Raw genomic sequence first — 15,682 nt, 5'->3', positions numbered from 1 at the left:
AGGGGCGGGTCCCAGCCAGATGGGGCGGAGCTTGTGAGAGCGCGTTTGGGGCCTTCCGGGCTCCCGTAGGGGAGCGCCGGCCGTGGCGGCGCCACGTCCCCTGCGGCGGCTGGAGAAAGATCGGTTGGGCCTCGGGGCGGCTCCGGGCGGCCATGGCCTTTACGTTGTACTCGCTGCTGCAGGCGGCCCTGCTCTGCGTCAACGCCATCGCGGTGCTGCACGAGGAGCGCTTCCTCAAGAACAGTGAGTGGGGCCACGGGCCGGGCTGAGGGGGGCGGGGGGCGGCGGGCGGCGGCGGCGGCCAGTCAGGCCCAGTCAGGCCCAGTCAGGCCGCGGGGAGGGGACAGCCTGGGCTGCGACCGACGGGAGGCCCTTCCTCGGAGGGAGGAAGCCGAGCCACTTCCCTGTCACCGAGCTTGATCGTTCCACGGACGCCCCGTGTGCGGGACGCCGGGAGTCGGGATGGGGAGGGGTGCGGGGCAGGGCCTGGGGCGCCCCCGCGGGACCTTAGCTTAGGTTAGCGATCTGACGCGCCCCTCCGCGACCGCCGGTGGCGGAGCGAACCCGGGCTCTGAGGCTGTGACGGAGGGAGGGGCGTGGCCTGCTTTGGAGCTTGCGGGGATTAGAGGAATGAACTTGGTGAAGGCCGTAGGGTTCCCGGGTGTTGGAGGCTGGCGGGGAGGGAAGGCGTTCGGGTTAGCAGGGCGTCCGGACTCCCACGTTCCAAGGAGAGTTTGTTCACGGTTTGGTGGGTGTCTGCCGTGTGCCAGGCTAGAATCTGAGAGTGCCAAGACGAGGAAGGCGCAGTGTGCCCGCGGTGACCACACAGTCCGGCGACTGCCGTGCCCCCCTGGGCAGACCACTTCTGGCCGCGTGAGGCGAAACTGAGACAGGGTGCCGCGCGACGTGCACCCTCTGCGCCGGTGCACCGAATAAAGTGTAGCGTCGTTTGTCTGTCCGCACACCAGGGATGTCTGTGTGACACACTGAAGCTCAACCCACCAGCAAGATTAACATCGATTCATCCATTCCTTCGGATTTACTGGGCACAAATTATGTGCCGGGCCCATGTAGTTTGGAGTGGAGGTTTCCGCGGTCACCCTGCCCTTCTAATGCCAGTTAATTTAAGTGAAAAATGAACAAATGGCAATGACAAGTTTGCAGGATATTGTGAACGAAAAGGGCAGGGAGGGCAGCCCTGGGTGGCTCAGCGGTTTAGTGCTGCCTTTGGCCGAGGGCGTGATCCTGGAGACCCGGAATCGAGTCCCGTGTCGGGCTCCCTGCGTGGAGCCTGCTTCTCCCTCTGCCTGTGTCTCTGCCTCTCTCTCTCTCAGTGTCTCTCATGGATGGATAAATAAAATCTTAAAAAAGAAAAGGGCAGGGAAACACTGACCTGTGAATCTCTGAACACTTCACAGAGGAAGTGTGCCTAGCCAAAAACCTAGTGAGTGAGTAAACGTTAATTGGGTGAAGGGTTGGGAGGGTGAGGAGTAAGAGCTTATGTGAAAACTGGGGCAGGTGAAAACCAGGTCTGAAGCAGGACAGTGACATGACCAGAGTTGTGTTATATGCAAGGTCCTTACTGCAGTGTGGATTATGGATTAGAAGGATAGAATAGTGGGCGTGGGAAGTACCATGCCAAACAGGGCAAGTGGAAGTGGTGGGTATCCCAGTTGAGTGGGTCTGGTAATAATTATAATAAACACCTAACAGTGCATAGCAGAGTCTTCATCAAGTGCTTTACTTATATTGTGTAGCCCTCATAACAACCCTGTGAGATGGGTACTATTTTCATCCCCACATTACAGATGGGAAACCTGAAGTACAAAAGAAAGTCGGTAACTTTTTCCATGATCACACAGCTAGAAAGTGGCAGAGCTAGGATTTACCTTAGGCATTCTGACTCAGGAGTTCATCTCATCTCAACTATACTACACAGAAAAGTAGAAGATATATGGGGGTTGAATTGTACCCCCCCCCCCAAAAGATACATTCAAGTCCTAACCTTTGGTACCTGACCTTATTTGGAAATAGGGTCTTTGCAGGTATCATCAAGTTGAGATAAGGTCACACTGGGTTAGGATCACCCTAGATCCAATGAGGTATCCATATAAGGAGAGAGGGATACAGAAACACAGGGCAAGAAGGCCAAATGACAACAGAGGCAGAGATTGGAATGTTGCAGCCAGAAGGCAAAGAATGCCAATGATTGCCAGTAACTACCAGAAGCAACGAGAGGCGTGGATGATGATCCTCAGACCCCTAAAAGGAACTAAACCTGCTAACACCTTGATTTTGAACTTGTGGTCTCCAGAACTGGGAGAAAATACATTTCTGTTAAGCCGTTCAGTTTGTGACATTTTGTTATGGTATTCCTAGGAGACTAATACACATCAGAAGATATTTTAAAGATAGAAAAGGTAGAATGTACTGTTTGGGCATTGGGATTGTGGGAGAGAGAAAAAAGTCAAAAGATCTCTAGGTTTTCTAGCTTAGCAACCAAGTGGATTATATAGTACCTTTACCAAGTTAGAGAATCCTGGAGGAAAAATGAGGGCAACGGTAGTGGGTAAGAAGGTGAAAAGATAATAAAATAAGTTTTGGACGTAGTGAATTTGAGATTTCTGTGAGATATGCAAGTGAAGATTTGGAATAGTCAGTTGGAGTTAAGTCCATAGAACAGAAGCAAGAGCCACGGTGGAGACTGAATTTGAGTTTGTCAACCACAGATGATAAATGAAGCTGTGTAAAGAGATGAAATTGCTCAGGGAAAGAATACAATACAAAGAGAATTGGTGACCAGGACAGTCCCAGAATCTCTTCTAATATTTAATGTTTAGATAGAGATGAAAGAACTGACAGGAGAAATTGATGAGTGAGTAAAACGAGAAATGGGAAAATAGAGACAGTGGAGTTTCATGGAAGTCAAGGAGTGTTTGAAGGAGACATAGTACAACAGGGGCATGTTCTGAGAAATAAGAAAAGGACAGAAAAATGCCCTAAGGATTTAGGTAATAGAAGTCATTGGTGACTTTACACAAGCAGTTAAAACTGTGAATAAAATCGAAACTGGAATGTGTTGGGAAGTGAGTGGAAAGTGACAACAGGGAGATCACTGTAACCAACACAGTAATAAGGAACAAGTTTGAACTACTGCAAGAATTACCGAAAGGTGACAGAGACACAAAGTGAGCTGTTGGAAAAAAAAATGGCACCGACAGACTTGCTTGACACAGGATTCCCACAAACCTTCAATACGTGGAAAACACACTATCTGGGAAGTGCAATAAAACAAGGTGTGCCTGTATAACACTGTATAAGTTTCAAGTGTACAGTGATCATTCTGTACAGGTATCTACTGTAAAATGCTTACCACAGTTAGTGGTGGTGAGAACACTTAAAATTTACTCTCAATGCAACTTTTCAGCGTATAGTACAGTATGGTTAACTATGGTTAACAGTAGTCACCATGCTGTACATTAGATCCCTGGAACTTACTTGCAACTGAAAAGTTGACCAGGAGCTTCCCATTTCCGTCACCACTCAACCCCTGGCAACCACCATTCTAGTCTCTATTTCTGTGAGTTTGATGTTTTTAGATTCTACATATAAGTGAGATAAAATATTTGGATTATTTCACCTACTATAAAACCCTTAAGATTTACTCATGTTACAAATGGCAGGTTTCCCTTCTTTTTTATGGCTGAATAATATCCCATTTTATTATACACCACTTTTTTTTTTCATTCGTCTGTGCGTATGTATATTGTTTCCATACCTTCGCTGTTGTGAATAATGCTGAAATGAACATGAGAGTGCAAATATCTCTTCAAGACAGCGATTTCATCTCTTGGAGAAATACTCAGAAGTGGGGTTGCTGGATCATATAGCAGTGCTATGTTTAAATTTTTAAAAAAGATTTATTTGTTAGAGAGAGAGAGTGGGGGCAGAGGGAGGGAGACTCTCAGGCAGACTCCCTGCTGAGCGTGGGGCTCAATCTCATGACAGTTATAACCTGGGCCAAAACCAAGAGTTGGATGCTTAACCAATTGAGCCACCGAGGCATCACAGTAGTTCTATATTTTTAATTTTTTGAGGAATCTCCATATTCTTCTTCAGTGTGGCTGTACCCATTTACATTTCTGTTAACTATGCACAAGGGTTCCCTTTTCCACATACTTTTATTCATTATTTCAGCTTTATGTATAGTTTGAAATCCAAGGGCATGATGCCTCCAGCTTTCCTCTTTCTCAAGATTGCTTTGGTTATTTGAAATCTATTGTAGTAACACAGCTGTTGTCACTTCTGTTTAGTGTTGTACTGGATATTCTAGCCAGGGCAATTAGATGAGTAAAAAAGAAATAAGAGACATCCAGATAGTGAGGTTGAAAAAGTAAAAATATCTCTTGTTTGCAGATGATATAATCCTGTGTATATATGGGGGGGGGGTTTACTAAAAAACTTCGAACAAATAAATGAGTTCAGTAAGTTTGCAGTTCCTGATGAGATCAGGAACAAAAATTAGTTGTTTTTCAATACATAAACAATGAACAATTTAAGATGAAATTAAACAATTTCATTTACAATATAAATAGTAAAATACTTAGGGATAAATTTAACTGAAGTGCAAGTCTCATACTATGAAAACTATAGGGCATTGTTGAATGGAATTAAAGAATAAAGATATTCTTAAAGTTAATTAAAATAAAGACATCCGTGTTCAGGGATCGGAAGACTTGAGATCATTAGGATGACAATACTTAATATTATTGATTTACAGATTTAATGCAGTGTCTATCACAATCCCAGTTGACTTTTTGCAGAAACTGGTAAGTTGCTTATAGAAGAAATGGACCCAGAATTGCCTAAATGATCTTGAAAGAGAATACAATGCCCAGACCTTACTTCAGACCTGCATTTAAGTTTTCCAGAAGTGAAGTTCAGCAGTGTCTTCTCCAGATTTCTGCAGGTGACTTAGCTTTCTGCCCCTAAATTAAAATTAACCACTACAAACTGTTCAAATGGCCCAGAAATGTTAATACTTCGCCTCCTAGAACTTTATCTTCATTTCCTCTTCTCTGCAGAAGTAGCACAGATATTTTCTCTGAACATGTGTTTTGAATATGGTCTCAGAGCTAAGGCATAAATGCCACATTGGCTTGTCTAAGTGGATAAGCTGTTGTTTTAAAATCTCTCACAGTGCCCAGCTGGCTCAGTCTGTAGAGCTTGCCGCTCTTGATTTCAGGATTATAAATTCAAGTCCCACATTGGGTGTGGTGCTGACTTAAAAAAAAAAAAAAAAACCTCCCTTTATTCAAGGGCAGCTGGCTGACTCAGAGGACCATGTGACTCTTGATCTTGGGGTTGTGAGTTCGAGGCCCATGTTGGGTATAGCAATTACTACCTAAAAAGTGAAATATCTGAATATGTTTTTAAATAGAATTTTAAAATATTTTAAGTATTTGTTAAATATTATTCACGTAGGCTCTTAACTCTTGCCTAGATTTTTATAGTAACCGTCTCACTGGTCACCCTCCCTCCAGTTTTGTTGCTCTCTGTTCTACTTTCCAAGGAAGGTGAACGTGTTCCTCAAGGGTTTGAAGTTCTTGAGTTCTTTTCTCTAGTACCCATAGCCTCCCAATATAAAAGTCACACTCCCTTATGTGACTTACAAGCTCACCATAATGTGTCCCTTCTTCTCTGTCCTTCCCTTTCTTTTTCCCTTTCTTTCCGTGGGGCTCTCCTTCACTGCTGAGCCTTTATACATACATACATTGTCTGCCTTCGGCAACATGGACTTACCTCGTGCTGTTCTTTTAAGGCCTACATCCGCCATTTGCCTCTCCCAGAAACCATCACTGACCTGTTCCATGGGTTGTAGCACCACTGCAGTTTCCTTTCAGGTCTTCTCCAGTGGACTGATGACAAAGTATCATAGACTGGGTAGCTTGAACAACAGAAATTGATTTTCTCACAGTTCTAGATAGAGATTGGAAGTCTAAGATCCAGGTCGAGTTCTGGTGAGGGCTATCTTCCTGGCTTGTAGATGGCCGTCTTCTCACTGTGTCCCCATATGGCTAGGTGAGGGAGACAGGAAGGAATCAAGATCTCTCTCTTCCTCTTTTTTGTAAGACTGCAGTCCTATCAGATTAAGATACTACCCTTACAATCCATTTAACTGTAATTACCTCCTTAAGACCCCATTTCCACATGGGCTTCAACATAGGAATTTAGGGGGAACACAATTCAATCCATAGCCAATAGTGAAATTATTACAAGGTATTACTGATTCAGGGTTAAAAAACTGCTCCAGAGCCAGTCAACAATAGAGTTTAGAGTAGTGAGGGCTGTATGAGCTGAAGTAATGGAGGGAGAATTCCTAAAGGAAGTAGATGTTAAGCAGTTAACCAGGTGTGCACAAATACAGAGAAATGAGCAAGGCATCCTACAAGCCTTGTGTGATAGTCATGGTATGAGCATGGCAGTTTATAAAACATTGAGAAAACCATGCAGACATGTAGGTTTCTCTGTAAATACATACTCCTAAAAAGCATTTATTGCATTTCGTCCCAGATTAAGTAGAAATTACTATGTTGAACTGGGAATTAATTACATTGATCCAAGAGAGATTAGTCCAAGTATAACAGATCATTTACTTCAATATTGATCTTTTTGATCAAGGTAATTTTTTTAAACCTTAGATTAGCAGAGTTTTTTATTCTGGAGTTTTGGGGCACTTTTGCACCTGTGGTAGCATTTGATTCACATGTGAACTTGGTGACACTGACAGAATGAAGCACGCTCATCTCTTTTGCACGCATGGAAGCTAATCTTAGACTGAGATTTGCCCAGGGTCAGCCAGCCTTCGAAACTGTATTAATATGTTTAATACTAATACTAACTGCACTAATACTTTCCTTCTGCATGTATCTGACTGAGGGTTATTGGCTGAATCTGGATGGATTGCCTTTTGTGTACGACTTTTTGAAGTCTGAGCAACAGAAGAACATTTTTGGTGTTTGCAATTAGTAATTTTTTTATATTTAATTCGATTCCTGAAATTATGGCATCAACCAGTTCTGGCTGGTCTTATCTTTTTTTTTTTTCTAGGCCTTCTAGCTATGGAAGTGTCAAGAGAGCTACAGAATTAAGTCTTTTTCCTTTAAAAAAAAAAAAAAACAAAAGCAAAGCTCTTTAAAGCTTTGGCCAGTTTCCTTAGGAAAACAACTGAGACTCCCTAAGTAGCAGTTGGAGGGAGAACTATTTGTTATAGTAAAAGATAATCCATTGCATCTGGTCCTTTACTTGTCACCTTTATGTTTGCCCATGGAATATCTAGTCAAATTATTTACTCTCTCTACCTAAAATTTACTTTTCTTTTCATTCTGATGACATGAGAATAGAGACTAGGCTAAAAATAATTAATAACTTACTATATTTTAAAAATTACTTCAGTGCTGATGCTTAAAATGTGGCACTCCCAATATTGTAGAGTTTTATCCTGTTGTGTTGAACAGTTTATTCAGTGTTGGAAAATACTTTTTTTTTTTTCAGGCAGTCTCTCCTCTTATAGTGTAAAAACATATATTCAGACATCTTTGAAACAGATCTAAAAAAAAAAGATTGTTGGGAATTATGCTTTCTAACAAAAATTGAGTGCATGATCCATAATATACTGAAAACAAGTCCTTTTTACCATCTAAAAGATTGTGGCTGTGAGTGGAGAGGACTGATAATTTTAGCAATGGTAAATTCAAGAAAAGCAAATAAAGGAAAAAAACCAACAATACCATTTAAAGCTGGTTTTAAAACATAATTCTAATATCCAGAGTGACTTATGGGTGAAGCCTTTCCATTTGTAGACCCTGTCCCTGCCCTCAGGGTATTCATGCCCTGGAGAGGAAGGCCTAATTACAGAGGGGTTTCCCCAGTGGGTGAGTATCATTACAGGGTTTCTTTTTAAATTTCATATTTCTTTTTATCAAAGCAGTGTAAATGTGTGTGTCTGGTTGTTAAAGTAAAAAAGTTCTTGTGTTTATGAAGATAGAAGCCTCCTGCCCTGTCTCTCATCAACCTGAGCCCTGTTTCTCAAAAGCAGTTATTTTCAACTCTTCCAAGTTTTGAGCCACTGATATACTGTTGTGGAAGGGTTTAGTATCATTATACCATCAGCAGCACATTTGTGCTCATGAGAGCATAAGTACACACACTTTTCCCCTCCCCCATCTCCCATCTCCAACCAGTTGTTGGTAATATTGGTATTCCATATTTATATTACTGTCACTGAGTATTGCTCACTGCTGAACAATAAAAAACGATGTCATTTTTCTAGTTGATTTGTGGTTTGGATATAGAATTCTAGAGTGGAACTAATTTTTCGGTGTTTTGAAGAACTGTTCCACCTAATTTTCTCATTTCTAGTACTGACATAAAGAACTCTGATGCCATTCTGTTCCCTGATACTTTGTAGAACCTGACTTGTCTCTCTGAAAGCGTTTAGGGTGTTCTGTCTTCAGAGGGCTGAGATTTTATAAAAATGTAGCAACATGTGGGCTTTTTTTGTTGTTGTTTTTGTTTTTTCTAATTCATTGGATTGTTTTCTGATTGGATCCTTTTGTTTAACGGCTCATGTCCTTCAGTTCTGCACTATTACCTCTTAATATTTCTTTGGTATTTCTTCCTATTTTTTCTTCTGTCTGGAACTCCACTTATTTTGACAGATTGATATTCTTTCTTTTTCCCTTAGCCTTGTCTGATAGGTTTCCTCAACTTAATCTGTCAACCTCTTGAACTTCTTATGGTAATGTAGCAAGAATAAGAGCTCTGTCTTAATTCCTTAATGTTCCTTTTTTATGGTATACTGTTCTTGTTTCATAAGTACAGTAGCTTTTACTCTCTGTGGATGTTCATTTTAAAAATGTTTTCTTCCAAGGTTCCTGGCTGGCTCAGTCAGTAGAGCATGAGACTCCTGATCTTGAGGTCATGAATTTGAGCACCTTTTTGGCATAGAGATTATTTTAAAAAATAAAGAATAAACCAATCACTTAAAAAATAGTAAAAATACTTTCTTCTACTTTTTGCACTGTCTCTTCCTCAAGTCTCCTTTTTCTGTTTTTGCTCTGTCTTCCCATGTTACAGATTGTTTCTTCTTGACAGTTCATTTTTAGGTGTAGAGCACAGAGAGGCTCACTGGAAGCTGTGTGTGTGTGGTTGGGACTTGTTTACTGGAGGGCCTCACTGGTGCTTGAAGAAGTTGTCTTGTTGAGACCCACTCCCCCAACCACCCATGACAATATCTGAAGTTTTTCTTTCTGGGCAGCTGGCCAATTTCCAAGTAATTTTCTGACTTCCTGCCTGCAGGATGTGGTACATGACCAGATTTAGAGATGAGCAGAGGAGATGGGCAAGAGTCTGACACTGGTGTGCAGACCTTCATTCCCAGTACTCACAGCTGATGTCCCCAGGCCCAGAGCTTCTGTGATTCTCTGCTGAGAGTAAACCTGTTGTCTTTGATGACAACAAAGTCATCACACTCACATCAAGAGTGTGAGAAGCACATTCTTCTATCAGCCAAGTCTAGGGAAGGAGATTGGAGGGTGGAGGGGTGGAGCTAACTGCTCTTAATGTAGACTGTCAGTGAGTCCTTCTGTTTTTTGTCCCCGTTGCCCAAACTGGTACTCTGAGGTCTCTCACCTTCCCAGGGTTCTCATTCTTAGCACAAGTTACCTGAGTGTTTTATTATGTGCTCCCTGCAGAGTTTAGGTTTCTGCTTTCTCCACTAAGTCAGTTACTCTTCATTTATTTTTTATTGTCCAAATTTTGATTGACTTCACTGGCCTGAAGACTTCTCTTTTATTAACCTATATCCTTTATTGTCATTTTTAGCAGGGTTTCAGGAGAAAGCTAAAATAAAAATGAGTATCCATTGGTGAGGTTCAAAGTTCAGGACATGCTACCCCAAAATATGACACCTTGGCATTATTAAGTATCTTCAGCTGAAGGAGTTTGAGAAAATTGCAGAAGCAGGACAGTCACTCTTACCATCTGCTCCCCATTCCCCTTGCCCTCTTTGCTCAAAGCCAGCACTTAGTCTCCCATGTGAAGGATACCCTCCCTGTGCCTGGAGGAAGGGAGACATCCGTATCACCAGAGAGGAAGGCTGTAGAAACAAACATTGTTACTTTTCCATCATTTATTACCACCACTCCCAGTTCAAACTTCTTTATCTTATCAGTTCCTCACAAATGTCTCAAAAGCTTTCTGCTCTAGTCACTTCTTTGGGTCTTCATTCTCTTTTTTTTTTTTTTTTTTTTTTTTTGGGTCTTCATTCTCTTCTGAAGGTTCCCATGTACATGTAAAAAGTTAGTAGAATTTGTATGCTTTTCTTCTTTATCTACTTTAAGATTTTATTTGGGAGAGAAAGGCAGAAGGAGAGAGACACAGAGCTCAGGCCCACGACCCTGAGATCATGACCTGAGCTGAAACCAAGAGTCACCAATTGAGCCACCCAGGTGCCCCTTATCATTGTCATTTTTAGGCCTAGTCAGGGACCTTAGGAGGGTCAGGGTTAACTTTCCTCTCCAACCCCATCATGTTGAATCAGAGCCATACTGCTCTTTTATTGTACAGAGCTGTTAAAGAGGTTTCTGCAGGTTATCCCAGCCATATTGCTTCTCCATAGAAATCTTCCTGTAGCAGTTATGCAGGCTGGAAGGTTGGAAACTGACACAGCTGATGGTAGGTGGTCATTTTATGTGTCCTTTATGTCTAGAGATGGATATGAAATAGTTTTTTTTACTGTGCTGTAAGTGGGTGAAGGCTGGTGCTACAATTGAACTTAGATTACAAAAAGAGGACTGCCATTTAGTGGACAATACTGATGGAGCTACTTGAACACTGAGACAGTTACTTGGAGGAAGGACATCATGGTAAAGCTAATAATAGAGTAAAAGCAAATGTTGAAGTGGAATAAGTATATTTGCTTGCTGGAGAGAGTAGATCCTGAGTAGGAGGGTGATGCCCAGGCAGGTATATTTTCTAAAATTACTTTTAGCTTGAATAGATGTGTACATTTAATATTGGAGGATCTCTTTCCCCTTTTTCCTAAAGCTACAGTGGAATGGTCTACGGTTTCATGTTATAACTTCCTGTGTCATAAAAATTAAGAAATAAGAGTTCTTTGGAACTGTGATCCTAGAATATACCTTATTTCACCTTATCCAGATTAACTCGGGCTTTTATCATTCACTTCAATTCCATAAACATATACTAAGTACTTGCTGGGGGTAGGGGTGCGGGAAAGGGGGAAGGTGAAGAAAGACTCAATTTAGTCCCTATCTCTCAGGATTTTATAGTCTAATGAGAGACACTTGGAAAGAGCTAACCAAGAAAGAGAACAAAATCACCACAGTCAGGAGGCTGTTTGGGGAGCAGAGAGAAGGAAGGTTTATTATGACATGAGAAGGAACGAGGAAAGGCCCTGACACAGAAGTCTGACCGAGATTCAGAAGCTGCCTTTCACATGTCCGGCAGATAGTGGGCATCGATTGTGAATAGGAATACTTGGAAGGTGTAGTAGTGGGGTATAGGGCCAGGTCAGTTTCAGGAGTTCGAACTATATTTGGTAGGCAGTGGGAATCATCACGTGATTGCGAGGTGGGAAGACCAGACCCTGTAAGGGAGGAAACTCAAGGTGTTGAGACAGCTGGATTACAGAGGCATCTGTTGAAAAGAGTCCGGCAAGAGATCATAGAGGCTAATTGTAGCCACTGTAATGGTGGCTGTAGTGTACAAACGCAAAACAGCGACACCCCTGTGGACCGGGTCAGTTGTCAGCACAACTCGAGCTAGGCCTTGAAGGGAGAGTGTGAGTCAAAACACATCAGCTCTCTTATGACTTGAACTTTAAATTAGTTTTATCCCACAATATATCTCAGGGTTGATGGGACCAAAAAAGCAAGCAACCATTTTTTAAGTTTTATGTCAACAAAATAAAAGTTGATTAAATGAAGTGCAGTCTTGTTTCCTGAGTTTCCTGAGACTTGATTCTTCCATGTATAAAATAAAGACCATCTTCAAGTTTAAGGGCCAGCATGTCAGGAACTAAGCCCTATAGTCATAGGAGATACAAAGTAATGTAATGTAAGGTATGAAAAAATGGCCCTGAAATGCAGACATGAGAAAGATAAGTTGCAGAAATAAGGACTTGTATAGGTCTTAAGAAGAATATATGGCAGTAAAGAAAGAACTAGCAGATAGAGGGAAAGAAATAATGATTTATAATATCAGGAAAGTGATACAGAAGAAGATAAAAGACTATTTTATGGAGAATAAGTGGAGTAGTGGGCTAAATTCCACAGCTAGAATTGAGAAATGAAGAGAGTGATGAAGGGGGGAAAAGATGTCCCCCTGCCAGCAGGATAGAGCATACTCTGAAAGCCTAAGCAAGCCGTGGCCATGTTTACATTAAAATTTCCCCAAGTAATGTAGACAGTGCATCTCAACATTTTTATAGTGATAATTGTGTTGGATTTTATAAATTGTGAATTGAGTTAATCAATTATTGAGTTTGACAGTATACTTTGGTTTCCAGTTCCAACCTGAAAAATGTTTTGTTTGAAAAAAGAGGGAAAAAAGTCAGGATGTCACAACAGTCATCTTCACTGAATTAAATGCCATGGAATAATTTAGACTGTAATCTATTTTATAAAATCAACGTGAAAATGAAGTAAGATTGTTGGTGCTATCAAAAGTAAAAAATATACTCTACAATATTTAATCAGTATTGTAACTTTTAAGTCAGCTAACTTTATATTTTATGTTTTTAACAAAGACTCAAGCTAATCTTGATTCAACGATGACTAATGAGGGAGCAAGGCAAGTGCATAATAAATTTTAACACAGCTAATCATTTTTTTATATTATGCAGTTGGCTGGGGAGCAGACCAGGGAATTGGTGGATTCGGAGAGGAGCCAGGAATTAAATCTCAGCTAATGAACCTTATTCGATCTGTAAGAACTGTGATGAGAGGTAAGAAGAAAAACTAGTAAAACACTTTTTAAGTTTTAATTTTGTGGTTTTGATTTAAGTAGCAAAGCTTCTGAGAGTAAATACTATCACACACCGTTTTTGCAGTGAAGTTTTTTTTTCTCTTTATCCTGGCTTTACTGTTTAGTAGTTACTAGTTTCTTTCTTAGTTTACCTCTTACTTCTGTCTAAACCACTTGATGAAAATGGAATGCTCAATGGTATAATCTGTTCCTGTGTTACCTCTCAGACCTGAAAGCAGTGTTCTCACCTTTTGGAAATTCTGTTGCTTCAAGTAGTAAAGTCATCTAGAGTCCTAGAAGGCTTTAAGAGAAAAATAAAGATCCCATATCTGCCAGTCTATTGGAAATTATTTTAGAGAAACTGGCAAAAGGATTCAGAAGTTTTTATTTAAAATCATTAAAATTAGGGTCTCTGTCTCCCTCTTTCTTTGTTAGCTGTTTTGATCACAACTTTGGGTAGAATGATAAATAAGTTCATTCTTAATTTAGTGGTGAAACTGTGGAATCTTTTTTTTTTTTTTTAAGATTTTATTTATTCATGAGAGACACACAGAGAGCAAGAAAGAGAGAGAGAGGCAGAGACACAGACAGAAAGAGAAGCAGGCTCTATGCAGGGAGCCCGATGTGGGACTCGATCCTGGGACTCCAGGATCATGCCCCGGGCCAAAGGCAGGCACTAAACCACTAAGCCACCTAGGGATCCCTGTGGAATCTTTACTCTTTATTTGTAATGTCAAAAGTCACAGCCATGTGGATCTACTTCTGCCTGGGCCTGGTGTGTTTCTGTGTTCCAGCCCTGCACCAGCACCATTCACAGATATTTCATATTGAGCTACTTGTACCAGTGTGACCCTTACCGCAATCACACAAGCCTTCTTTAAAATAAGTTTTGGGTTTTATGATCCATTGCATGTTCTCTTGTTAGAACTATTTGCAACATGATTATGAATGACATATTGTTCGATATTTTCATCCTTCCTGGATGCTAGTAACTATTACTTAGGGTTTTTTCTGCTATTTTCTTCACAGTAACAAACTTTCTTTTTTCTTTGCAGTGCCCTTGATAATAATAAACTCAATTGCCATTGTATTACTTTTATTATTTGGGTGAAGAATAGTGAGTGAAATGAAGACTCAGAAGAAGAGATGCCAGCAGAAGTTATTACGTCAGTCATTATTGGAATATACATGTTTTAGCTGGTCGTCCTCGCACTTGACAAAAATGTAAACTTGATAATAAAACCAGAGTCCCTATTTATCTGATTTTTAAAAAAATGTTGCACTTATAGTTTCATTACAAAAAGATGAGATCATCAGAGGCAGTAACTATCCAGGATTGGAATACATTTGACAGTTGTTAATAAAAGGTCATGCTGTCGTAAAGATTGTTAGAAGGGTACAGGACTGTCACTTGTTTATAGAGATTTTTCTCTCTCACTTCTCAGGGATAATTTTTTTTCTCAAAGTTTTGAAGTTCCTTGTGACTTAACTATGATGTGAGAATGATTATCTTCCTAGATAAAATGTAAAGGATTTTTTAAAAGTAATTACATATAAAATGATAATTTGAATAATTTAACTTTCAACTCTGTCTATATATCATTTCGGCTATGACAAATTCAAATTTATAGCAACTATTGAGCAGTACTCTCTGACTTCAGGGAGAATTCTAATTTTATAAGTTAGTCATACAATGATTATGTTTTTAAGTTCTTTTTCATGCATTTATTATTTTATTAATTGGCCTGAATGATAAGACCAGACCACTATCTACATATTTCCATTGGTAGAAAAATCTAAGTAGAAAGTTTATGCCCTTTTTACAATAATGACGTCTTTTTCAAAATCAGCCTAAATATAAGCCTGCAAAGCAATCCTGTTAATCACAATCACAAACTATATTATTTAAGAAAACTATTGTGAAGCGTTTACCTCTCCCCCAAATTATCACGTTTCCATTTTTTGGAGTAGCATGTTAAGGGGTGTAAGTTTTAATTCTTCATTCTGTCAATAGAGTCATGCTACATAAGCTTTTTGTTTTGTTTTTATATTCTTAAACCATTCCATATTTGCTCATCCCATAATATAGTTTTATGCAGGAAGATTAAGATTATGTAAATTGGCTTTCTGGAAATTATCAGTTATAATAGTTTAAAGGGATAGAGTGGCATCTTTGTTTATAGAACATTTGTAAATAAAGTTAAATTTCTAAGTCAAGCACTTGTTTTTGTGCCTTGCCTATCAGTGTTAACTGAATTAATCTCATTTCATGTGTGCCACACTGGTTATATATTTTCGTTGCTGTAAAATCACTGAGTATAGATTTGATGAAAGTAAATGTTATAGTCAATGAATTAATGGAATTTGCTGATGACTGTCAAGAAGACTCATGAGCAACTTTTTATTCCATGACTTAGGTTACTTCTAAAACTTTGGAGTAGGTACTGAACGCTGGTTGGCCATGCCTGAATTCAAGATAGATGACCTTTGGGCCGCAGGCTTGCAGCTGAACCAAACAGTTGTACTAGGGATTCTTAGTTGATTATCTGGCTTATGTGAATAAGTAACATATCTGGCACTTAGAAGCAGTGTTCTTTTGGCCTCACAAAGATCCAATGCTTGAGGCCAAGTT

At 40.2% G+C, this 15,682-nt stretch overlaps 1 protein-coding gene and 1 long non-coding RNA gene across 3 annotated transcripts; one reads left to right on the top strand and one right to left on the bottom strand.

The window, feature by feature from the left end:
- On the top strand, positions 1-15,267 carry IER3IP1 (immediate early response 3 interacting protein 1). Of its 2 annotated transcripts, XM_077900692.1 has the most exons (5): positions 1-243; positions 4,781-4,829; positions 4,924-4,969; positions 12,929-13,030; positions 14,106-14,140. In XM_077900692.1, the coding sequence occupies exons 1-4, from the start codon at positions 153-155 to the stop codon at positions 12,992-12,994; spliced, it is 252 nt and encodes an 83-aa protein (XP_077756818.1). In that variant the 5' UTR covers positions 1-152; the 3' UTR covers positions 12,995-13,030; positions 14,106-14,140. The 2 variants fall into 2 exon arrangements, with proteins under 2 accessions (XP_077756818.1, XP_077756819.1); XM_077900693.1 differs by lacking the exons at positions 4,781-4,829; positions 4,924-4,969 and having other exon boundaries at positions 39-243; positions 14,106-15,267.
- LOC144315722 (uncharacterized) lies at positions 4,386-10,289 on the bottom strand. The gene is made up of 2 exons (XR_013381511.1): positions 7,434-10,289; positions 4,386-6,077 (listed from the first exon to the last, which is right to left on the bottom strand). It is a non-coding gene; the product is annotated as an uncharacterized LOC144315722 (long non-coding RNA).
- Positions 15,268-15,682: the final 415 nt, after the last annotated feature.

Source organism: Canis aureus, chromosome 6 (assembly GCF_053574225.1).
Source record: "Canis aureus isolate CA01 chromosome 6, VMU_Caureus_v.1.0, whole genome shotgun sequence".
Lineage (NCBI taxonomy): Eukaryota > Metazoa > Chordata > Mammalia > Carnivora > Canidae > Canis > Canis aureus.
Note: the sequence above shows the minus strand (reverse complement) of the source record. Positions and strands in the feature narration are given on the sequence as shown.

Bases quoted from the DNA above. Each gene is read 5' to 3' on its own strand.
- IER3IP1 (XM_077900692.1), top strand. From the start codon at position 153: ATGGCCTTTACGTTGTACTCGCTGCTGCAGGCGGCCCTGCTCTGCGTC. The intron at 4,830-4,923 runs GTAAGTTGCTTA...CCTGCATTTAAG, and splicing joins TTGACTTTTTGCAGAAACTG to TTTTCCAGAAGTGAAGTTCA. The intron at 4,970-12,928 runs GTGACTTAGCTT...TATATTATGCAG, and splicing joins TCTTCTCCAGATTTCTGCAG to TTGGCTGGGGAGCAGACCAG.